Below are 25,215 nucleotides of genomic sequence, written 5' to 3' on the forward strand. Positions count from 1 at the left end.
TTGGATTATTGAGTTTAGTTATTGGATTATTGACTTATTGGATTATTGAGTTATTGGATTATTGAGTTTAGTTATTGGATTATTGGGTTATTGGATTATTGGGTTATTGGGTTATTGGATTATTGGGTTATGGATTATTGGATTATGGATTATTGGATTATTGGATTATTGGATTATTGGATTATTGGATTATTGGATTATTGGATTATTGGATTATTGGATTATTGGATTATTGGATTATTGGATTATTGGATGATTGAATGATTGGATTATTGAATTATTGGATTATTGGATTATTGGATTTTAAAATTATTGGATTATTGGATTTTAAAATTATTGGATTATTGGATTTTAAAATTATTGGATTATTGGATTTTAAAATTATTGGATTATTGGATTTTAAAATTATTGGATTATTGGATTTTAAAATTATTGGATTATTGGATTTTAAAATTATTGGATTATTGGATTTTAAAATTATTGGATTATTGGATTTTAAAATTATTGGATTATTGGATTATTAAATTATTGGATTATTAAATTATTGGATTATTGGATGAAAAAAAAGACGGAAATAGAGAATGTTATGTTGTGATGAGACACGTTTGTGTCATGAGAGTGATTCAGTAAGTAGCACATTAAAAAAATAAAAATGGAATCAAAAAACAAGAGAAATAATGTGCTACACGTAAAATTTGATTAAAAAAATGGTATGTTGTGAGACACGTTTGTGTCATGAGAGTGATAAAAAAAAAAGACGAGAAATAATGAGTAAAAAAAAAACATAGCAATCGAATATGTTAAGTAATGTACTTTATATGTATTGATGCATAAAAATTATTGTATATTGTTGTATAATTATTGAATAGAAACTTAAATATTTAGATGGATTTATTGGATTTGAAATAATTATGTGAAGATATAGATTAATTCAATAAATAATAAGAAAAATGTATATAGACAGACAAAGAAATTGTATTAAATGGGTAATGAAGGATTAATAACTTTCTTACTGAATGCCCGATGATTTGACATGCCGAGTGTAAGATTCGATGACAGACGCGATTAGTATGACTGTGCATGAGGACATGCACAATGTCAGGATGGGCGAGTGTAAGATTCATTAAAATTACTAATTAATAGAAACAGATTTAATGAAATAGAGTTGAATAATCTCTATAATTTAATAAATTTAAAAGTAACGTGATTGATAGTTGACCTTTGTAAATAGAAGGTAGTTGGAAGAAAGAATAAAAGACGACTGGCATGGCGGTTAACGGGCATTCGGTTACGGGCAGAGGTGATGGGAGGACGATTGTGAAGTGAGGTGATTGGAGATTGAACTGTAACGGAATATTGTGATCAGGAAATATATTGCTGTTATGGAAGAAGGAATTTTTATTACACTAGGTATACTACCACCGGTTCGGAAAGGTTAACCCACAGACCAACCCCTATAGACCGAGCTTATAGGACGACTCGCGGTCACCGCCCGTATGGTGTATAGGTCAAATATAAGATTGTTCGCGCGCCGCTCCGATCAGTTGCGCCCAACGTAACGACCTGTTAGCAGTGTGCACGAGTCTAAGAAAATAAATCGTAAACTATTGAATTCATTGGGAAATCATGGGATATTGCAGCGTAAAATGGTGTGGCAAGTCATCTAAGACATCTACTTACGAAACAGATGGAATAACATCCCACAGGAAAGTCAAATTCATTATTTCATTGAATAATGTTTCTTGTCCGCGGGGTTCATTTTATACTGGTCAGTAAGCAGAGGCGAAGTATGTCCGTCCCTTTTCGTCAACTTGAAAATGCAATGCGCTATCCCTTTCCCTTTCGACTAGTGATGTGACGATGATGGTTTTTCAGTTGCGGAAACTTCGTGCTTCGTCATACCGTATTGTACCGTTTTAGACATAATATATAATAGGTAATATGTTGTGTAAGTTTTTTAGAATCCTCTAGGCCAGCGGAGCAGTTAGGCCGCATGTCACGAGATGGACCTGATGATGAACTTCAAAGAAGTGCGAGGGCACTCGGTGTTGGTTTGTGATAGACATATGTTGTATGGGTTTTTTAGAATCCTCTAGGTGAGCAGTTAGGTCTCATGTCACGAGATGGACCTGATGATGAACTCCAAAGAAGTGCGAGGGAACTCGGTGTTGGTTTGTGATAGACATATGTTGTATGAGTTTTTTAGAATCCTCTAGGTGAGCAGTTAGGGCTCATGTCACGAGATGGACCTGATGATGAACTTCAAAGAAGTGCGAGGGAACTCGGTGTTGGTTTGTGATAGACATATGTTGTATGGGTTTTTTAGAATCCTCTAGGTGAGCAGTTAGGTCTCATGTCACGAGATGGACCTGATGATGAACTCCAAAGAAGTGCGAGGGAACTCGGTGTTGGTTTGTGATAGACATATGTTGTACGAGTTTTTTAGAATCCTCTAGGTGAGCAGTTAGGGCTCATGTCACGAGATGGACCTGATGATGAACTTCAAAGAAGTGCGAGGGAACTCGGTGTTGGTTTGTGATAGACATATGTTGTATGGGTTTTTTAGAATCCTGTAGGTGAGCAGTTATAGGTCTCATGTCACGAGATGGACCTGATGATGAACTTCAAATAAGTGCGAGAGAACTCGGAGTTGATTTGTATTAGGCATATGTTATTGGTCCATTTGAATATGTTTTCAATACAACCTTCTATGACCTTAATAAAACGGACAAAAGAAAATAATTGTATGAGATTTTGGCGACACTTTTTTCTCGTATCGAAAGAGATTGCGATTCTGAGTGGAAATAATATAAAAATTCTAAACTTTAAAATTCATGTTCTGGGTACTTTAAGCAGAAATGCCCTAATATGTTAAGTAAAAATTTCAGGTACATTGTTAAATTACTTAATGAAATATTAAATTAATCAATATAATTATTAAGTAAGTTTACTCTAAGTATACTAAATTGGTAACAATTTTACCACAATAAATTTCGGTATCACTGGTAGCAGTACCCACTACCTGTTATGAACATGTCCCATCCCTACGCTTGCACGTGTCAGCGCGCCATGTTTGAAACGACCAATCGCAACGCCGTGAGCACCCCTCCCGCACCTCACAGTTTGGTGATTTGCGTCGGGAACAAAATGGCCAATATTAGGTTTCTAGAGGCGGTGTTCTGTGGGTTAACCTCAGACCCGAGAAGAACCGGCGTAAGAAACTCGGCGAGGTGTGGATGTATTCATTTTACAACAGTTAAATAATAAATATTTTCCAACACTAGCAAGCCTTTAAATCTGTAAAACTATTATTTTACTTTTACAATTTCTTCTTAGGTGTCAGTCCCTCTCCTTCTCCTATTTGCAGTTTTGAGTTTTTTATTCAATTGCTTATAACTCAAAGATTTACTTTAAACGCCTTAATTACTACATTTTCCTTTTGATGCTTACACATTTCCAGGTATTTCCATTAGCATACAATATAATATTTTACTAATTAATACCTATTTCATGATTTAGGTACAATAACATTGTTAGGTTGCCAAGCGCCTTGGACATTAGTTACTTATTGGCAATAACTGATTGTCTCTGTTTTACTTGTCTTGTATGATGTTAATATATATAATGCAATTTAAAATACTTGTAGATAATCCAAGGTCAAATAAAGTAGGAATGTTACATTCGTTGTAGAGGTACCACGTCAAGTACCTATGATTAGTTTTACTTGTGAATAGGTTAAGCAAACAATAATCTATATAAATAGATTTATATATTATTAATTTGTTAGGTACCTACTAAGATTTACCTGCCTATTTGACCATTATTATTATTAATCGCATTGCATACATATCTAATTATCGTTCTTTAATTATAATACTTGAATAATATAATCTTGACATCAATTAATCCAAATATTTATTTTATTCATTTTATTGCTCAAAAAGTAACACAGCAAATATAATATCGAATGTAATATTATTCTAGCAACTTACTTATGCGAAGAATCATAATTACAATTTATGTTATGAAAATAACGTAACACTTTACTAATTGAAAGCTGATTTTTCAATTGAATTGTGACCAGTAAGTATTGTATTATTATTTCCACAATAATTACTGTCAGACTGTCACATAAATATTATTATTTGTACTTATACACTTTTTCATCGGTTTATTTCAATTACTTGCACATATTTTATAAACCTGAAACATAGGTATACACCTTGTAAGTATGTCTGCTTCCTATATCCTGCCATTGGTAAGTATGTCATTTAATTTCAATAAACATCTCCCAACGAACCAATGGAATTCCATTATTCTAACCATGATCCCATGAAATACTGAGTACACCAGAGTACAGTTCGAATGTTTAGGTACTTTACCATTTTATCGTTACGTTTAACGTTTCTAAATGATAAGACCTAGGTTTTTGGTCTTTTGAGTCTTAGTGCTCAGTTAGTACAATAATGTGTACTCTTGGGTAGATCAATGAAGTGGTTCAAGCTACAACTTTAATCTACTAGTTTTACTTAATTTGTTAGCCTCAACAAATTAAACATCAGGCAAACTGTCATTGAGAGCGATCAAAATCACGGTTAATTCGAATACTTATTGTTTTTATTTTATAATGTGTAGGAATGTGTACCGACACACAGTATTTAGTTATTTGTTTCTGTTTTGATTTAATGTATCGGTTCTGAGACTATGTATAATTTCTAATGTATGTATTGTCTCAACCGCATACCTAAGGGTTTTGGCATCCTTAATTATTGTAAGTTTATGCATGTGACTGAAATAAGGAAATATATTTTCCGGTAAAGTGCCTTTTTAATTACACTTAATTATAATTAGTCATCACATCACACACATCACTCATCTTCATCTGAGTAGGTGTACCTACTACCTAGGTAGTTAAAAAGGGACTTCGTCATCTACACTGTTAACCGACAAAAGATGTCTATTTACAAGACATTAAGTTAACTGCTGGTCACTAGAGTTTTTCTGTTAGTACCTTAGTCATGGTTGCCTTGGGTATAGTTTCGTAGTTTAGTAAGCAGTGCTTCCTCACCGTGTAAGGCTCCCCGCATCGCCACTTCAGTTTTTACAGCATTGACTTTAGGTACTACATGACATGATGTATTATGACAGGCCCAGCGTCTATTTACGTACCTGTTGTACTTGGGTTTGTAATTGAGCTTTGCCCTGATTATTATTCTATAGAATCATGTATTCCGGCTCTAAAATAGATTGGAATTGGGATTTATTATATGAAATCTGGGTCATATACGATTTTGAAGAATTGTATATCCTCATCTATTTATAGGTTTTATTTGGGCAGTTTAGGCATGCCTCTGTGTTCCACAATTTCCACGGCTACTTACGCAGAATGCATTATTACTCTTATCCTGGTCACCTGCTTGTTTCTCTTAAACTATAATTTAACCTGTCTTCTAACTGTTCCAACAGGATTGCTACAACAATCTTTAACCGGAATACCGTCAAAGTCGTCGTATAATATATTTTTATATATACTTTGTTCGTTTTTATTTAAACTGATACATTAAGTTCTTACCCATACGAACATCTGCAAAATGCAGTAAATTTATGATACGGGTATAGGTTAGAAGAAGGTTAAATTGTAATACTTTACAGGAAATGTTTTCCAACTGGCGTATTTTTTTTTGTATAATTGAAATCTATCCTGAATCTACATTAGTAGATATAACTATTCCCGAGGCCATCCATCTATACCTACGCCTTAAGTTAACTGGAACAGTAGGCACTTAGCTGCTTATTATATAATTTCGAATTCAATAAATACATTACATAATAGGAGGTCACTCTATACTAACATAATGTCAGTTAATGACTATTTTGCCTCCCTATTAAGTTTTGGTCGACTAAAGAATCCATCTAATGGTGGTATCTAGGACATTTTGGATGACCTAAAACAAGATACTATCGTTAGTACCAACCAACACTATATCGCGTCAGTTTACTTTTAAGTACTATGTTGTACTAATTTGGACGACCTGTAACAAAAGGTCCTATCGTTAGTACCAACCACCACTATCGCGTCTACTAGACTAGTTACTAGGTACATTTGACTCTTTTGGTTTGTTAGTACCAGTTGAACATTCAACTTACTAATTATTCTCTGTTTGTATCGTAGGTAAGTGTTATGATTTCGCTTATCATTTCTTTTGTTTTGCTAGTACTAGTTGAACATTCAACCTACTACTTATTTATTTTGCTAGTACCAGTTGAAAGTTCCAACCTACTAATTATTTGTTTTGCTAGTACCAGTTGAAAGTTCCAACCTACTTATTATTTGTTTTGCTAGTACCAGTTGAAAGTTCCAACCTACTAATTATTTGTTTTGCTAGTACCAGTTGAACAATCAACCTACTAATTATTTGTTTTTCTAGTACCAGTTGAACGTTTCAACCTACTAATGATTTGTTTTGCTAGTACCGGTTGAAAGATTCAAACTACTACTTATTTGTTTTGCTACTACCAGTTGAACGTTTCAACCTACTCATTATTTGTTTTGCTAGTACCAGTTGAACGTTTCAACCTACTAATTATTTGTTTTGCTAGTACCGGTTGAAAGATTCAACCTACTAATTATTTGTTTTGCTAGTACCAGTTGAACATTTCGACCTACTAATTATTTGTTTTGCTAGTACCGGTTGAAAGTTTCAACCTACTAACTATTTGTTTTGCTAGTGTACGAAACGCATATCGGAACTGGTTTACCCAATGTCCCGGTAGATGGCGCTGTTACCTCCGTCAAACTAGCGAACGTTAGTTCAACGTAGTTGTATAAGGTGTTAAACATTTTTTGTAATATTGCTGAGAATTTGTGTGGATAAATATACGTCTGTTTATTATTAAACACGGTATTTATTCTTGCTTCCCCTTCGAGACCCTGGTGCAAAATTGTACATGGTCCTTCGAACCGGATCGCCTTTTGAAGCCAAATTGGAGTGGCGTTTTTGGGAGACGGTGCGGACTACACTTCGCGTCCCGTGCTTAGCAGTGGTTCGCTGCTTCAAAGGCCGGGAAAAGTTGCAGCTAACTGAGGTTGCCAACGCCATCTAGCGTTGGATAGCTGGCGGTTTCCTGTAATCAGGACTTGGATCATAGAATGGCGCGAGTGGCGCCATCTAGCGACGAGTAGCTGGAAGCATCCAAAGTAGCAGATACAGGAGACGAGCAAGTGGCGCCATCTGGGATTAGCAGACGGCACCAAGAGTTCAACGAAGTGTGACGTCACGTATCAGTGAGTGAGAAGTGCAAAATCGTGAGTACTTTTAAATTTATATTTCACGCGAGTTTCAACTTTATAAACAACGAACCAATTAGTGAATTTATTGCGGAATTTTGAACTTTATATGCAAGAGCATTTTTAATTAGAAGAATCAGTTGTTTACATCAACTTAGAAAATTTCATCAGCGATTTATATGGACTTTCAACTTAGAATAATTGCCTTAGTGATTTGTATTGAATATTAACATAGACTAATTTGTAGTTAGTATTAACTAGTTAGAATTATAAGCGAAACCCTATTGGAACGGGGAACCTATGCCCGATTTTTCCCAAGTCTTACTAAGTTCCAAACACTTGTAAAATTTTACGGATTTGGCTTGTAATTTATTCTAAGTGTTTTCTGTGTTACAATTATTGCTAAGTCTTTGAGATTTTTTGTGGTACATTGCTAGTTTGTTTACATTATGGTCGTGTTACTTAACTATCAAGATGACTTGTGTACTCGTATTTTTAAAGCAAGAGTTAACTTTAAAAAGTCGCCTAAGGAGCGCATAACACAGCATTACTTGGAGAGTAGGTTAGAAACCTTAGAACAGCTTTGGTCCGACTTTAGAAAAGGACACAAAGAATTAATGCGATCGCCCGATGTTGCAGCTTTAAAATCAAAGTCTTATGTTACGGGAGATACATATGACAAAACGGAAGAAGAGTATACTGATTACAAATGCGAATTAAAAGAAGGATTAGCTCAGTGTACTCGTTCTTTGGGTAGTCAGTCAAGGGGTAATGACAGTCAAGATAACACTTCCTATAGGCCAAATGTAGTGAAACTTCCTAAGTTGAGTATTCCTAGCTTTTCGGGGAAATATCATGAGTGGACGACGTTCAGAGATTTATTTGTGTCAATGATACGCAATAATGAGTCGCTAGACAGTGTTCAAAAATTACAGTATTTAAAAAGTTATTTAACTGGGGAGGCGGAGCAGTTACTTCGCAATATACCTGTTTCCGACACAAATTATACTAGATGTTGGACACAATTAGAGCAACGATATAATAATAAAAAGTATTTGTCGCATTGTATACTTAAACGATTGTTAAGTCAAAAGAGTGCAACGACGGAGTCCCCAGGGTTCCTTAAGGATCTGATGGACACGTCGAACGATTGTTTAAGCGCACTGTCGAATTTAGGCATCGATGTGTCTACGTGGGACATTATTGTCATTCATTTGCTGTCGTTAAAACTAGACCCCGAATCGCGCAGGCAATGGGAACTTAACGTGGCGACTAACTCGGCTTCAGACGCTTTACCTACGTTTAGCCAATTTAAAGAGTTCTTAACAAGTCGATACAGAGCACTGGAATTTCTTGAACCGAGAACCGCCCCCAAGTGCTTACGGGAAGTCGTCCAATAGTAATCATAGTAGTCACAACAAATCAAATGTACTCCATGTCGCAAGTGTCGCAACCGCACCTTCACTCGCGTGTGAATTTTGTACCGAGCCTCACAAGCTTTGTTTCTGTAAAAAGTTTGCTGGTGAGGATTATGCCAAAAGACATGACTTTGTTACCAAGAATAAAATTTGTTACAATTGTCTAGGCGGTAACCACAATGTAAGATTTTGCCAAAAGGCCACTAGTTGTAGAATTTGTAAGAGAAAACATCACTCCTTGCTTCACCCAAAAGATGTATCCACGTCAACTGCCAATCCGAAGAGCGTAGTTCAGGCAGCTGAAACTGGGTCTGGGGAAGCCACACATATCGTGACAGAGAACATACAAAATGAGTCCACACCGACAGTCAACTGTTTTGCGACAGGGATAGTGAAAGATGAAGTATTGTTAGCCACAGCCCTCGTAAAGGCTGAGTCCAAAACAGGCGACTATCAGGTGATTCGTGCATTCATAGATCCAGGCTCACAGTCTTCCTTTGTCACGGAAGCTGTGGTACAAGCCTTAGGGTTAAAGAAAGTGCCTACCAAGAGTTCAATTACGGGATTAGGTGGCGAGCCGACGTCTGCGGTGCCTAAGTACACAGTAGACTTAACCATCCAATCGCTCGTTGATCCAGCATTTAAGATTGTAGTAAAGCCATATGTTTTAAACAAGGTCACCAATTACCTTCCTGGTAAACAAGCAACAGTCCCAGAATGGTTGAAACAGAAACAGCTTACCTTGGCCGATCCGACTTATAATAGACCCAATAAAATCGACGTACTATTCGGAGGCGAAGTGTACTGCCAGATACTTACAGATGGAGTACTCAAAGGTCCAAAAGGGTTTCCTCTATTACAGTGCACCACTCTCGGGTGGATTATATCTGGCCCAGACGGGTCAACGAGTACAAATGACAGTGTGACAGTCTTACATACGCAGGTGAATGAAGATGATATGCTGAAAAGATTTTGGGAGATGGAAGCAGAACCAAAAGTTCACTCCCGACTGTTTACAACCGAAGAACAAAGGTGCGAAGATTTCTTTGCATCTACGACAGTGAGAGACCAACAGGGCAGATATGTCGTGAAATTGCCGTTTCGCGACGATCCTACCTGCAAGGGCAATTCAAGGAAGATTGCAGTTAAAAGACTACACAGTTTAGAGAGGAAATTTGAAAAGGATAGTACACTTAAAGCTAGATATACTGAAGTCATAAAAGAGTATGAGCAACTAGGTCATATGAAACCTGTGACAGAACAGGATCATAAAAAGGAAGAAGCAATCTACTTACCTCACCATGCCGTGATTCGCGAGGACAAAAGCACCACGAAGGTCAGAGTCGTGTTTGACGCTTCCTGTAAATATGAGGACGGGATATCACTAAACGATCAGCTTATGACCGGACCCACCTTGCAACCAGAACTTCGTCACCTCATTTTGCGTTGGAGACAGTACCCCGTCTGTCTAGTGGCGGATATAGTAAAAATGTACAGGATGGTAAGAGTAGCCAACGAGGACACCGACTTTCAGCGCATAGTGTGGCGCGACAATGCTGAAAATGAAATCAAGGATTACAAGTTGCTGACCGTCACTTTCGGAACTGCTTCAGCGCCCTACTTGGCAGTAAAGGCACTCAATCAGGTAGCATGCGACCACAGAGAACAGTATCCTATAGCTGCACCACGGGTCCATCAAGAGTTCTACATGGACGATTTGATGACCGGATGCCAGACAGAATACGAAGGTCTACAGCTGTACCACGAAATGAAAGGCTTATTGAACGAGGGAGGATTCGTGCTACAGAAATGGGCCAGCAACAAAAAAGAGTTGTCAAAGCAGATCAATAGAAGAGAAGGAGAGAACCTAGAAAACAAAGAAGAAAAGAGCAATCTGGAAATAAAGACAGATAATATAACTAAAATACTCGGACTTACCTGGAATCGGGATGACGACGAATTTCAGTACTCGGTAAAACTACCGCCGCTATCGCCACCTGCAACAAAAAGAAAAATAATTTCTGATGTTTCACGTTTGTTCCACCCATTAGGATGGTTAGCACCATGTGTCATTGCAGCAAAAATGTTTATCCAGCGCCTATGGTTAGCAGGGATCGGATGGGATGAGGAACCACCATCTGACATATTACAGGATTGGTTAACTTACCGTGAACAACTAGCTCACCTTATAGACTTCCGGATTCCAAGATGGCTTCACACGCACGCGGATGACACACTTCATGAACTGCACGGCTTTTGCGACGCATCCAACGCCGCTTACGCTGCTGTCGTTTATCTTCGAGTAGTTGACTCAACAGGGAACATACATGTAGCGTTAGTGACAGCCAAAACAAGAGTATCGCCTGTCAAACAAGTTAGCATACCCAGATTAGAGCTTTGTGGGGCTGTACTTGTGGCTAAGTTGCTGGCAGAAGTGGCAGAAGTCATGAAAATACCCAAACCAAACATAAGAGCGTGGACGGATTCCACAGTGGTTCTGGCGTGGCTCAACAAGCACCCAAGCAGCTGGAAAACCTTTGTAGCTAACAGGGTAGCTGAGATATTAAACACCATGGATTCTGCGCAATGGTCTCACATCCGTACAAAAGAAAACCCGGCGGATTGTGCTTCACGGGGTATGCAACCAGCAGAGTTAAAGGAACACGACCTGTGGAAGTTTGGCCCTAAACTTCTACACGACAAGGTCATTCAGTATGCAAAGCCTAAAAACAATGATACTAATTTAGAACAGGCTGCAAGAGTTCACGTAGGAATAGTAGAAGAAGAATTCTGGAACAAATATTCATCTCTAAACAGACTTATACGTGTTGTTGCTTATTGCCGACGGTTTTTAAGAAAGCGTGACAGTACACAGAACAATCAAGTCAACACACGATATCTGCAAAAGTGGGAAATGGACGAGGCAGCCTTAATATGCGTTAAAAAGTGTCAAAACGCTGAGTTCAAGAACGAAATTGAGGAGATCAACAAAAGCGGGTACATTAGTTCAAAAACCTCGAAGATTCGTTCTTTAACGCCGTTTCTTGAAAACGGTATTTTGCGAGTGGGTGGCCGATTGCAGAACGCTTCAGAATTAGAAATAGCAAAACATCCTATTATTTTGCCCTACGACTCACATCTGACCAAACTGATTGTGGCAGATGCCCATGAACGTACTCTTCATGGCGACCAGCGAGCTATGCTGAACTACTTAAAGTCAGCTTACTGGATAGTACGAGCAAAGGACTTAGTGAAACAACACATTCACAAATGTGTGCGCTGCATTTGCCAAAAAGCCAAGATCCAAACTCAATTGATGGGAGCCTTACCTTCGGCTAGAGTTACTCCAGGTAGAGCGTTTATCCGCAGCGGAGTTGATTATGCAGGACCCATCAATTTAAGAACTTCAAAAGGCCGAGGACATCACTCATACAAGGGATATGTGTGCTTGTTCATTTGTATGGTTACCAAAGCCATACACCTAGAGGTAGTAAGTGAACTTACCTCACGTGGATTTCTTGAGGCTTTCAAGAGATTCACATCCAGACGCGGCCGCTGCTTAGAAATCTACAGCGACAACGGCACAAACTTCGTCGGAGCTGCTAAAGAATTAAAGGACCTCTTCAATGCAGAGAAGTCAGCTATGGTCCAAGAAATAGCGGAAAGTCTGGCTTTAAATGGAACCACGTGGCACTTCATCCCTCCTAAAAGCCCGAACTTCGGTGGATTATGGGAAGCAGGGATTAAGTCCACCAAATACCACATCAAACGGGTTATTGGAGAGTCGACACTTACGTATGAGGAAATCGCGACTCTACTCAGCCAGATCGAGGCGTGTTTGAATTCACGGCCTATCTCCGTTATACCCAATGACCCAACTGAGCCCAATCCTTTAACCCCGGGTCACTTTCTGATAGGAGAGCCTCTAGTTACGGTTCCAGAAGTGAACTATGAATGCTCGAATATAAGCACTCTTAAGCGATGGCAACTGACCCAGCGTATGCTACAAAATTTTTGGCGTCGTTGGTCTAACGAATACTTAACCCATTATTTACAGCGGTACAAGTGGGCGCATCAAGTCCCCGAACCTAACGTCGGGGACGTGGTTTTGGTGAAGGAGGATGATCTCCCTCCTTCTAAGTGGCTTTTCGGCAGAATCATGCAGAAACACCCTGGCTCAGATCAACTGACCAGAGTGGTAACTCTCAAATGCAAAAATACTTTAATAAAGCGACCAACGTCTAAACTTTGTATCCTGCCGGTAGCTAATTAGTTGTTAATATTTTTGTATCTTTAAGATCATTATATCATTAGTGTAAGAAATGATCCCCCACCAGTTTCTTTTTGAATTTTTGAAATTAGATTAGTTTTATAACATAGTCAAGCCTAATATTTCAGACACTTCACGGTGGGCGGTCATGATGAAGGACATGTTGTCCTTGGTGGGCGGCATGTACGAAACGCATATCGGAACTGGTTTACCCAATGTCCCGGTAGATGGCGCTGTTACCTCCGTCAAACTAGCGAACGTTAGTTCAACGTAGTTGTATAAGGTGTTAAACATTTTTTGTAATATTGCTGAGAATTTGTGTGGATAAATATACGTCTGTTTATTATTAAACACGGTATTTATTCTTGCTTCCCCTTCGAGACCCTGGTGCAAAATTGTACAGCTAGTACCAGTTGAACATTTCAACCTACTAATTATTCGTTTTGCTAGTACCAGTTGAACATTTCAACCTACTACTTATTTGTTTTGCTAGTACCAGTTGAAAGTTTCAACCTACTAATTATTGTTTTGCTAGTACCAGTTGAACGTTTCAACCTACTAATTATTTGTTTTGCTAGTACCAGTTGAACGTTTCAACCTACTAATTATTTGTTTTGCTAGTACCAGTTGAAAGTTTCAACCTACTAATTATGTGTTTTGCTAGTACCGGTTGAAAGTTTCAACCTACTAATTATTTGTTTTGCTAGTACCGGTTGAAAGTTTCAACCTACTACTTATTTGTTTTGCTAGTACCAGTTGAAAGTTTCAACCTACTAATTATTTGTTTTGCTAGTACCAGTTGAACGTTTCAACCTACTAATTATTTGTTTTGCTAGTACCAGTTGAACGTTTCAACCTACTAATTATTTGTTTTGCTAGTACCGGTTGAAAGTTTCAACCTACTAATTATTTGTTTTGCTAGTACCGGTTGAAAGTTTCAACCTACTAATTATTTGTTTTGCTAGTACCGGTCGAAAGTTTCAACCTACTAATTATTTATTTTGCTAGTACCAGTTGAACGTTTCAACCTACTAATTATTACTTATACCAACTGCAGCATAGATGTGATGTACAGTTTACTTCTTGCAATTTATTTTTCTTGTTAGTCCGACTCCGACTTACTACTCAATTCATTTGATGCTGAGTTTACGTGTCTACTCCTACAGTAAAACAATAACAAAGCCCTCGGCATTCATCAGTCTAAGTACGCTATCTATGTTCTTGACTCACTTGACATCGTAACGGTCCTTGATAATTTAACTGGTCCGTTACCTGCTAGCATTGTTTATTATCATAAACAGCACATACCTATGTATATATAAATACATGTTAAGTCGACACTAAGTTAACATCGATTCATACCCATATCGTGCTATAAATAGCATTTCAATTGATTATAACTGGTTATTTTAACCGAACAATATTTCTTTTAGGACATAAGGTCCATAAAATGTATACAACTATACCGACTTAATATGCAGGTTTCTCTATACGTTCCCTCATGTAAAAATATCTTAGTATTTGATTACACGACTAAGTAGGTCGGTATATTTTAAGTACGAACGGTAAATACACAACTCATAATAATTATGATTTCCGCGAAGGTAGTTTGATTATTTACCCTTTATATCATATGAATTCTAATATACGATTTTGAGTCAGAAAATAAACCATGTACCATCTGTATTTGTAACACGCAAACCATCAGCATATTCGTTTCTGTCATTTCATGGAAATATTCATGGCTAATACGTCGGTGCCACATCATAGGAATAATGTAACATGAGTACATTATTTTTTGTAGTGACCCCAATTATTGATCTATCTTGCATTGATTACACTTTTGGATTTACATTTGGTAACTAGGCTCACGCACAGTAGCCATTGTCAAAGAGTTAGTGTAATAAGCACGCGTATATTTCTTCTTTGCTTAGTAAACATTCCTCCCGAGCTACGTACCATCAATTATTTACTCAATAATAGTTGTAAAGTTAACCACTGTTCTTATGTAAACAGTCAACAAATTTTCGCATTATGTACAACCGTACGTCACTCGTTACACTGAATATCACCTCGCCCAAAATTTTGTATTACCTGAATACAATCGGCAGCTCGGGAGGAAATGGACAAATACGGTAGCTATTAGGTTAGGATTTCCATACCTTAGGTTTGTTTTTTTTTCCGCCACCGTTACCTTTCCTTTCCGTATTTTTTTTTGTAATATTTTACCCTCGTCGCCATCTGTGACGTCCAGGCTCCGTTGTGTACTGGGTGATCAAATGAAACAACTGTTATTGTTCGTGCACTCCGCCAGCCACCCGCCGCCATCACACTTCTCCACGGAGTGAAGCTAGCGGGTAGTTGCGTCGTACTGTTTATTGTGTAATCGTCACAGTTTGAAAGGATCCATTCTGGTTCACAAATCGACCAGCAAATTTTAATTCAAAATATATTTATATAGATCGTGATTACCTTTCCCTTAACCGTGAATCGTTCAAGACTGTTATTTTTCAAAATGTCGTAAATTTTTATTAGTGCATGATTTTATCAAAGATTGGTCAGGTAACTAAAACTAAACAAGTAAAGCAACTTGTCAACTACATCATCAAACATAATAAATATCAAAATGAAACCATGTTCTTGTGAACATAATCATAACATACACCCAAATATAGATTATATATAAACCTCCTGTTCAACTTAAACTTGTTAGGCATGAGCAGGTATGGTAACGGTACCAATCATATGATATTTAAGAGAACAATAAGATTATTCACAACTTTGAGAAAAAATCTAGTTACTTTTATCAAATATTGCCATTGGAGCTTCTTCACCTTTTCTTTGATACATGACATATATATATTTCAGTTCAGGATTATTGCTGATAAGTGTAAATTTCTACTGCTTAGGGCGTTAAAACTTGAGTTGAATGTCCGTTTCGTCACCCACGTTTTTAGACATGTTTAATGAAAAATGTACGTAATGATTGGTTTCAACGTAATGAAATCTGAGACTTAAGCAGTTCCATGGCTCTTGTTGAAGGTAGTCTTACCAAGTTAGTGTTTAAAAACTGATTATAAACACCTCTCTGATAGAATTTATAGTAAACATACCCATATTGTGCTATCTTTTCTGATGTGACAATCTTAGCCACTCTCTCATTCTTATAACATAGAAATGTTGGAATCCTGAGCGTTGCGAGGGTTTCAAGGCACGTGGGTTAAAAACAAACTTTGCTGCCCTGGTGACACAAACATTTGTATCACATCAACCAGTGACAAATACTGGCTGTAAAACGTTAAATATATAACATATGCTTTCAAATATTTTTATCATTCAAAACCATCACTTGAAATTCCATTCTACTGCTTAACATGAGGAATCAACTCCAAATTTGCACTCTATAGGACTGATTGATTAACACACTGCTTTCAAAGATTAAAGCGAGCTTTTTAGTATTTTGTATTCCAAGTAGAATTTTTTGAAACAATTTTGTATTTATATAATTTACCAAGGAAATTTTTGTATTTAGATAGGTACCTATTTTTTATAAACTATATATATATATATACTGACATTTGCAATCTCTTGTATATCAAAGAGCAAGAATGTTCAATAAAATGTAGGCACTTAATTGCATATGTGCTCCGGTGAACCACTAACATATTCGCCTGCTTAACGCCTTTTTGCAAGAATAGGATTACATAAATGTGGGCTTCATTTCATGCCTGAAATAAAACATTAAATTGAACTGAACAAACCAAAAAATGTAACTCTTTAGTTGTACGTGCATATATGAATTGACTTTTCATATGTTACTTTTGATGATGATTACAGTGCATGTGCATAAAATCCCAGCATCTCCACCATGTCGTCAAGCTCACCATACTTGTTAACCTATCGAATGAGATGATGCCTTTACTGATACTGGTTAGCGATATGTAATCATACTACATACCTATATGAGGCCTGGACGTTAGTGAGATGACGATTCACTCATTGCTGGTGTCCTACTTTATTACCTGCATATAAAATAAGTTTCACCTGATTATCCACCTGGTTTCTTGAACCTCATAGTCGCCTCCAAACCTCCCCTTATAGCGACCCCATTCCTCACACTAAGTTTACCATAAGTTCATATTAGCCATCAACAATTCCCTCGGATCACTGTTCACTCTGAATACTGATATACGTTAGTCACAATTTACATGAGGCACATCATTAATCTAATAACACCATAAGAAAGCCGTTGAATTGATCCCCAAAGCAAAATTCTCCCTCCGTATCTGTTCGCACATAACCTCCCTTTCTTACTATCGTTCGGCGTCTACCCTCTTGTCTTGTCCTAAAAAATCACAATAACCTAGAAGCGGTTATTTAACTTAAACATGACTGCGAGCGCCATCTACTCCATGACGCTGGCAACTATTAGCCGGTTCGCATGTTCGCGACAGATCCTCTGTTTAATACATACTCTCTGCAAAAAGTTTTAAGGACCTATCTGACTAAGCAATGCTTGGTTTACTTAGGTTTTAAGTTTAAATATGTATGATATTAATCAGTATCATTTCAGTCTATTCAAACTATTAAAAATAATCTTCATAAAGAAACTTTTTACATGAACTTATTTTGTTTCAGATAAACAGGTAGAAGAAGAATATGCGGTTGATGATGATGCCGACATTTCTGAAGACAAAGGTACCTACTTAATATAAAGCTAGCGGAATCAATTAGACTAAGTTCAGCGCAAAGGATCCATCCTTTAAATAGTAGACCGGCCGCACAGGGGATCATCCATTAATTACGTCACACGAATTTCTAGGTTTTTTGACCCCTCCCCCCTCCTTGTCACACTTGGTCACATTTGGCAAACCCCTCCCCCCCTAGTGTGACGTCACATTTTTTCAACGCAATCGCCCAATCGAATTAAGTACCTATTATTAATATTTTACCAAAATATTTTTGAAAAAAAAAAGAAATATTAGTAATTTTATAACCCAAAACTGAGTGGGAAATAGTACATTTCGATGCTAGTGCGGAAGGTATGTCATTACTTCACGAGTACCGAGATATCTTGCCACGAGCCGCAGGCGAGTGGGAAGACTCGGGACGAGTGAAGAATGACATTTCCGCACGTGTATCGAACGACGTTTTTTAATACAGTTGCGAAAAAATAAGTAAAACATTGTTAATCGTACACTAAACAAAAGTGGTAACAGTGACAGCTCGCTTAGACGTCGTCTTTAAGTATATTATATCTATGGGCGTTTGGCAGCTATTCCGTTCCATTCAGACACCTTATTAAGAACGGAATTTTCAATATTCAATATTAAAAAATAAACGTGTTATAATGATGAAGAGGTAAGTATTAAAATATGAAATATGTATATTTTTCATATTCTTACATTAACAGTAGATTTTTATGCTGATTACGACGTTTAAAGGAAACTAATATTAACACTCATCAATAAGTAGTCGTGAATTGGAACAAGTATAAATTTAAAAAAATTGGAAAAGTAAAAAGCACTAGTTCGACATAACCAACTTTCCGCACGCTAAACAGCTACGTAAAGTAGCACTTTGTGAGCAACTGTATTAAAATAGTACATTTCGATGCTAGTGCGGAAGGTATGTCATTACTTCACGAGTACCGAGATATCTTGCCACGAGCCGCAGGCGAGTGGGAAGACTCGGGACGAGTGAAGAATGACATTTCCGCACGTGTATCGAACGACGTTTTTTAATACAGTTGCGAAAAAATAAGTAAAACATTGTTAATCGTACACTAAACAAAAGTGGTAACAGTGACAGCTCGTTTAGACGTCGTCTTTAAGTATATTATATATATGGGCATTTGGCAGCTATTCCGTTCCATTCAGACACCTTATTAAGAACGGAATTTTCAATATTCAATATTAAAAAATAAACGTGTTATAATGATGAAGAGGTAAGTATTAAAATATGAAATATGTATATTTTTCATATTCTTACATTAACAGTAGGTTTTTATGCTGATTACGACGTTTAAAGGAAACTAATATTAACACTCATCAATAAGTAGTCGTGAATTGGAACAAGTATAAATTTAAAAAAATTGGAAAAGTAAAAAGCACTAGTTCGACATAACCAACTTTCCGCACGCTAAACAGCTACGTAAAGTAGCACTTTGTGAGCAACTGTATTAAAAAAATATTAAATGAATAAAAACGATTATCATTCCAAAAACTTGCTATTTAACTGTACAGCGATAATTTAAATAAATTTTCGGTTGCTGATGAAGTTAAAAGTGACGTCACAAAGTTTGTGACTCCCCCCTCCCCCGTGTCACAACATGTCACATTTTCTTGACCCCCTCCCTCCCCCTAAACGTGTGATGTAATTAATGGATGACCCCCAGGCTTTAGGTTAGTTTTCGCTCATGTCGTCTCGGATATGGGTGAATATGGTATCGATGCATTCAGTGTAATGCCCTGAACACAAATATACGAGATGACAAGCGCGAAAGTGGTGGGGGTAGTTGCTGTGACGTCATAAAGTCGGCAGTACAAACTTTATTTTTATTTTCTTTTAAACATACCATGTGGGGTACCATATGAAAGGGCTTTGTGAGTAGATCACAAATATATAACATACTGTAACTTTTTCAATAATTGGTCTAACAAATTATTAGAAAACGTTCAAAAATTTCACAATCCACACTTGACTTCTAACTGCTCTAAATTGAAAATGGCCGAATGGATTAGTCCAAAATATATACCAAGTGACTACGTATCTTCTATATAATGTTAAAAAATAATTAACCAGATATATCTAAAAATAAGAAGAGTACATCAAGTTGAAACAAAAGTATTTTTTGTCGTTACATTAAATTGCAACTATTGTTTAAACAAACAAAAAGCCCGACTGTTTACATATATTTATGAAATGGTCTTTTCACTAGCTTTCATTTGGTACCCATATTTCAATAGTAAGGAAAAAGAAAACAATCCCTCCTCGCTTTTTTCATTAGCAGGTGCCATTTTCAAAATTTAAATTTATTCGGGTAATAATACGTTTCCAGTATGAAATAGTTATCAAATTTATATAGCCTGTGTCACTACCACAATTCCGACGAATTCAACCACACCTCATATGTCAAAAACCGTCCAGCCGTTTGGGATTTATTTTTACTCGCCAGTATTTTTACTCGACTGCATTAGAAGGAGTGGGTATGGGGCTATTCATAAATTACGTCATTTCAAATTAGGGGGGGGGGGGTCTGGACATCGGATGATAGTAGCATGACGTAGGAGGAAACGGGATCATTCGAAGCATGATTTTTGGATGATTTTAGGGGTGGGGGGTCATAAATCGTCAAAAATCGATGACGTAATTTATGGACAGCCCCTATGTATATATGTCTATTTATTTGACACGCCCTACAGCCCAAACAGCTGGACGGTTTTTGACATATGAGGTGTGGTTGAATTCGTCAGAATTGTGGTCAGGGAGGGGGGATCGTTTTTTTCCTTACTATAGCAATATGGGCACCAAATGAAAGCTAGTGAAAAGGCCATTTCAAAAATATATGTAAACAGTCGGGTTTTTTGTTTGTTTAAATAAAAGTTGCAATTTAATGACAGCAAATAGGTAATACTTTACTTTTTTTCAACTTGATGTACTCTTCTTATTTTTAGACATATCTGGTTAATTATTATTTAACGTTATATAGAGGATACTTACAGTCACTTGGTATGAATTTTGGACTAATCCATTCAGCCATTTTCAATTTAGAGCAGTTAGAAGTCAACTGTGGATTGTGAAATTTTTGAACATTTTCTAATAATTTGTTAGACCAAGTATTGAAAAAGTTACAGTATAAATTTGAGATCTACTCACAAAACCGTTTCATTTGGTACCCCACATGGTATATTTAAAAGAAAATAAAAATAAAGTTTGTACTGCCGACTTTATGACGTCACAGCAACTACCCCCACCACTTTCGCGCTTGTCATCTCATATATTTGTGTTCAGGGCATTACACTGAATGCATCGATACCATATTCACCTATATCCGAGACGACATGAGCGAAAATCGACTTACAGAAGACTGTGTTCGCTGGCCGGATGACTAAGGTCGCCTGTACACGGTGCCGACACCGCACCGCCGCCGCACCTCCGCGCTATGTACACGAGACGCGTAAAGCCCGCCTCCGCGCCGACACCGCACCGCCGCCGCGCCGCCGCCGCACCTTCGCGCTATGTACACGAGACGCGTAAAACGCGCGGTTTACGCGTCTCTTGTACATAGCGCGGTGGTGCGGCAGTGGGGCGGTGTCGACGCGGAGGCGGTACCGTGTACACGAGCCCGTGCGGCGGCAGTGCGGTGTCGGCGCGGAGGCAGCACCGTGTACACCCGTCCTAAGTTTGAGATTTTGACAGAAAGTTCAGACAGACTTTTGTGGATTAGATCCTTTTCCACAAATTAGGTATGTCCAAATGTGATATGCATTTCTTCATCTGTAAATAATCGTTGCTTTCCTCTAGATACGAAATTGTTATTTTAAGCGAACTACCATTTTTCACCACACCAGCTCGGAAAGGCTTACTTTGCACTTCAAAAACTGATAGCAAAGTTGCATTTTATTCACATGTGAGGCAAAGTAATCAAATGCAAATTTTGAGTTGTTTTCCTATGTTTGCTGGTAGAATTTACTTTTAAATTATGATTTTGGGTGATAAATATTTAATAACATTCATTTGGTTTTGATTTTGTTTGATATTTTACATTGAATATTTGCTTCGAGTTGGTGTGGTGAAAAATAACTATTTTTTTACAAACAGGCTTCGATTCTGGTGACAAAATATCAAGAAATTTAAACTCCAATCCCGATGCTAATGTAGTGGCATCCCCAACAATTTCAAACTCCAGTCTTCCATCGAATGAAGAAGTAAGAGATTTAAATGCTGATGCGGAGAGGGTTTCGTCTCCAATACGTACTAACTCTGGGAAGTCTACGGCTACGGCGTCTAATTCTAGCGGCGACTACGGTAAGAAATATTAGTTTCCTACCGACTTACGAGCTTATTTTGTTGAAATTCTCATATCAAGGAGCGTGTACACTCCTTAACGCTCCTTTTGGTGAACTATGCCTCACCTTCTCAGGCGGTCACGGAGTACGGAATACTTTAAAACTGTGAACTGTAATTTTTACATATTTTTTTATAGCTGAAATGAAACGAATCTACTAGCATTTCTGATTCTTGTCTACCCCAATACAGATAATCAATTTAATGTATTTCAATGAATGTCACTGATTAGATTCGATTACATTATTTTTTAAATGAAAGATGATTACATAATAAATTGCATGGCATGCAGGGCAAATGAATTTCTACCATGATTTTCAGAATTACAATAAAAATAATAAACAATGATCACAAAAATAATTGTACAGTTACAGTAGAATCCGCTTATAATGATATCGAAGGAAAGTGCAAGTGACAAACACGTCATACTAAGCGGACATCACGGAAAACTTATTCTCAGAAACTAAACTACTTAAAATTTTCCTATCGAAATTTACAAATAATCACTTATGATGTGCAATTTATTATAAATTATCGACCCGTCAATAATAATCCAAACGAAAAGTAATCACGGGGCCCACAATGTTTTTACCTTACTTCGTCACATCTTTCTGTAACTTAGTTGGCAATTTCTTATTTTTCTTTTTTATAGTAAACGAGATCACATTAAATATATTTTCTCTTTTCAGATTACATTATTGCAACTCTAAATGAGCTGAAAGCTTTAGTGGTGTACACTGTCCGCAAAGTTGATCTAATTGAAAAGCAGCTGGGAAGTGGCATAACAGAGAAAAATTCTGCAGGAACAAAATTAATGAATTGTTTGCCTATCAAAGATATACAAGGTTTACAAGATTTAGAAGAAGAGCTAAAAAAATCTGAAACTTTGAAAATGCAATTGGTATGTTAGGAACCTAAATTACTGTTTTAATTCAGATTTAGGGATGATTTATGCTAGAAGTAATATATGGTTTTAAATAAATAAATAATTATTATAGGACAATTTTACACAGATCGACCTAGTCCCACAGTAAGCTCAATAAGGCTTGTGTTGTGGGTACTACACGACTATATATATAATATACACATATATATAAATACTTATATACATAGAAAACATCCATAACTCAGGAACAAATATTTGTGATGATCACACAAATAAATGCCTTGACCAGGTTTTAATTGTTTACAGCTCCAGTTTCTGAAGTATTCTGGTGGAGCGACCAGTAAGGACTGCATAATCCGGTGTTTAGAGAAGATTTTCACCAATCATGTTGCACAATCCTGCTCTTGGACAGGGAGAAAAAATAATTTCAAATTATCCAATTTGAATCTTATGTTCATTGTTAAAGGTAAACATCGTTTTTTGTTGTGTCCTTCCAATTTAAAGAAAACAATAGTATTGTTTGGTAACCGCAAAATCTGAGGCTACCCAACCCATATTGTAAAAAGAGCTTCCAACCCCCTTGAAAATTCAATAGATTAGCGCAGCACATTTTCACTAATAGAAAACTAATCATCTTAGTATTTCTACCATTCTCACTTATGCACCAAGTTACAATTATATGCAGTAAAGTTGTGAACTACGGTATATGAAGATAGAGTCTTCATTTTAATTTATTTAGTATTGAACTTCTAAGGCTTCTAAGTGATAGAAACGTAAAACAAAGCAAATATAGTTCTCGCTATACTGCAATATTAGTATTACTACTGGGGGCGCTTAGATTCAGAAATGTATGGAACAGTCTGCACTTTTGTCTCCGGCGATGGGGCTTGGCACGATTTTTTGTTAGGTCAAACAAAGCCCCCTAGCCGCATGATCAAGCAGTGGCTACTCCCCCAAAAAGAGGGGGAGAAGGGTTGGCTTCCGAGGTCCAGGCTTTGCTATATTTCTGCCTTCTATTAGCTACTAGGTCAAGTTTGATATCATTTTCATATAATTTAGATGCAAAGAATTCATTTTTTAAATTATTTTTTACCTGTTCATACAAAAAAAAGGAATTGTGTATGTATTTAAATTTACTTTAACATTTTGTCACTATTTTTTGCTCTTGAGAATCGCAAATTCGTGATATGCAATAAATAAAAAATAAGACAATTTAGCGCAATTCTTCCTTAATCTATAAAGTATCACTTTAATGTTAGTCTTCATTCATTTTATTTGTAAAAAGAAAAGATTTGTAGCGCGCGGTAGTGCACTTCCCATACAAATGGAAAATCGTCCGAAGGTAAAAGGTTAATTTTTTTTTAAATATGGTATTAATGGCATTCCAAGTATATGAATGCAACGTCTTATTACTAATTTCACGTGACTTTTCCTGTTCCTGGTTCAAATTGGTTGTTTTTATTTTTGCTTCCATATAAATTTTCACCCCACTTTTCACCCCTGTGTGGGTTGATTTTAGGGGGCTTGATCAGCTTTGTTTGACCTAATAAACAATCGTGCCTAGCGGCATCGCCTGAGACAAAAGTGCAGACTGAAATGTCTGAGCGCCCCCAGTATTACTGAATTAATATGAGGTTTATATTTAAATGAAAAAATAATGCATCTTCTGATTTTCAGATGCAGTGAAAGAAAACTTTCCAAACGCAACCGATGAAAGTTATGAAAAGGTTGTAATGATGTGGTTTCAACATGCATGCACCCGTATAAAACGTGGGAAGAATTAAAATCCGCTCCGCCCATTTGTCTTTTTACGATCAGTCAAAAACCGACAGAACTGATTTCGTTTTATTATTTACGTTCTATTATAACACGACGCAGAGCTGGAATATGTAGGTATTCATAATTTGTAGTCAGGCTAAATAAGTAAAGGGCATGGTTGTTATTACAACCGCTTAGGGCGCTACAGAAAAAGAGTAAGATAATAATTATAGTGACCTGAAACCTGGTAGTGGGGAATGTGAATGTGATCTTGCAATTAAATTTGGTATAGATGTTTTTAAGTTTTCTTAATATTTATCACGGTAAAGTAAGACACAATGTATTCAAAAACAAATTATTCGTCGAATAATTATCCGCGAATAATTTATTCTTCGAATGAATTGCCACGAATAATTTGTGTATTGGAATACCTTATTAATTTTTCACGGTTTAGAAAGATTTTGCAATTGTGATGTGCAATGCAACTACCTAAATACTTACTGTAAATATAAATTATACGCTGTGA

At 36.9% G+C, this 25,215-nt stretch overlaps 1 protein-coding gene across 1 annotated transcript; it reads left to right on the forward strand.

Annotated features, from left to right (window-relative positions):
• The first annotated feature begins 1,070 nt into the window (after window positions 1–1,070).
• On the forward strand, window positions 1,071–24,617 carry LOC134805627 (uncharacterized). Its single transcript, XM_063778894.1, has 7 exons — window positions 1,071–1,113; window positions 8,961–12,538; window positions 12,764–12,904; window positions 21,062–21,218; window positions 21,800–22,006; window positions 22,735–22,946; window positions 24,609–24,617. The coding sequence occupies exons 1-7, from the start codon at window positions 1,071–1,073 to the stop codon at window positions 24,615–24,617; spliced, it is 4,347 nt and encodes a 1,448-aa protein (XP_063634964.1).
• The last annotated feature ends 598 nt before the right edge of the window (window positions 24,618–25,215 follow it).

This window comes from Cydia splendana, unplaced genomic scaffold (assembly GCF_910591565.1).
Source record: "Cydia splendana unplaced genomic scaffold, ilCydSple1.2 scaffold_46_ctg1, whole genome shotgun sequence".
Lineage (NCBI taxonomy): Eukaryota > Metazoa > Arthropoda > Insecta > Lepidoptera > Tortricidae > Cydia > Cydia splendana.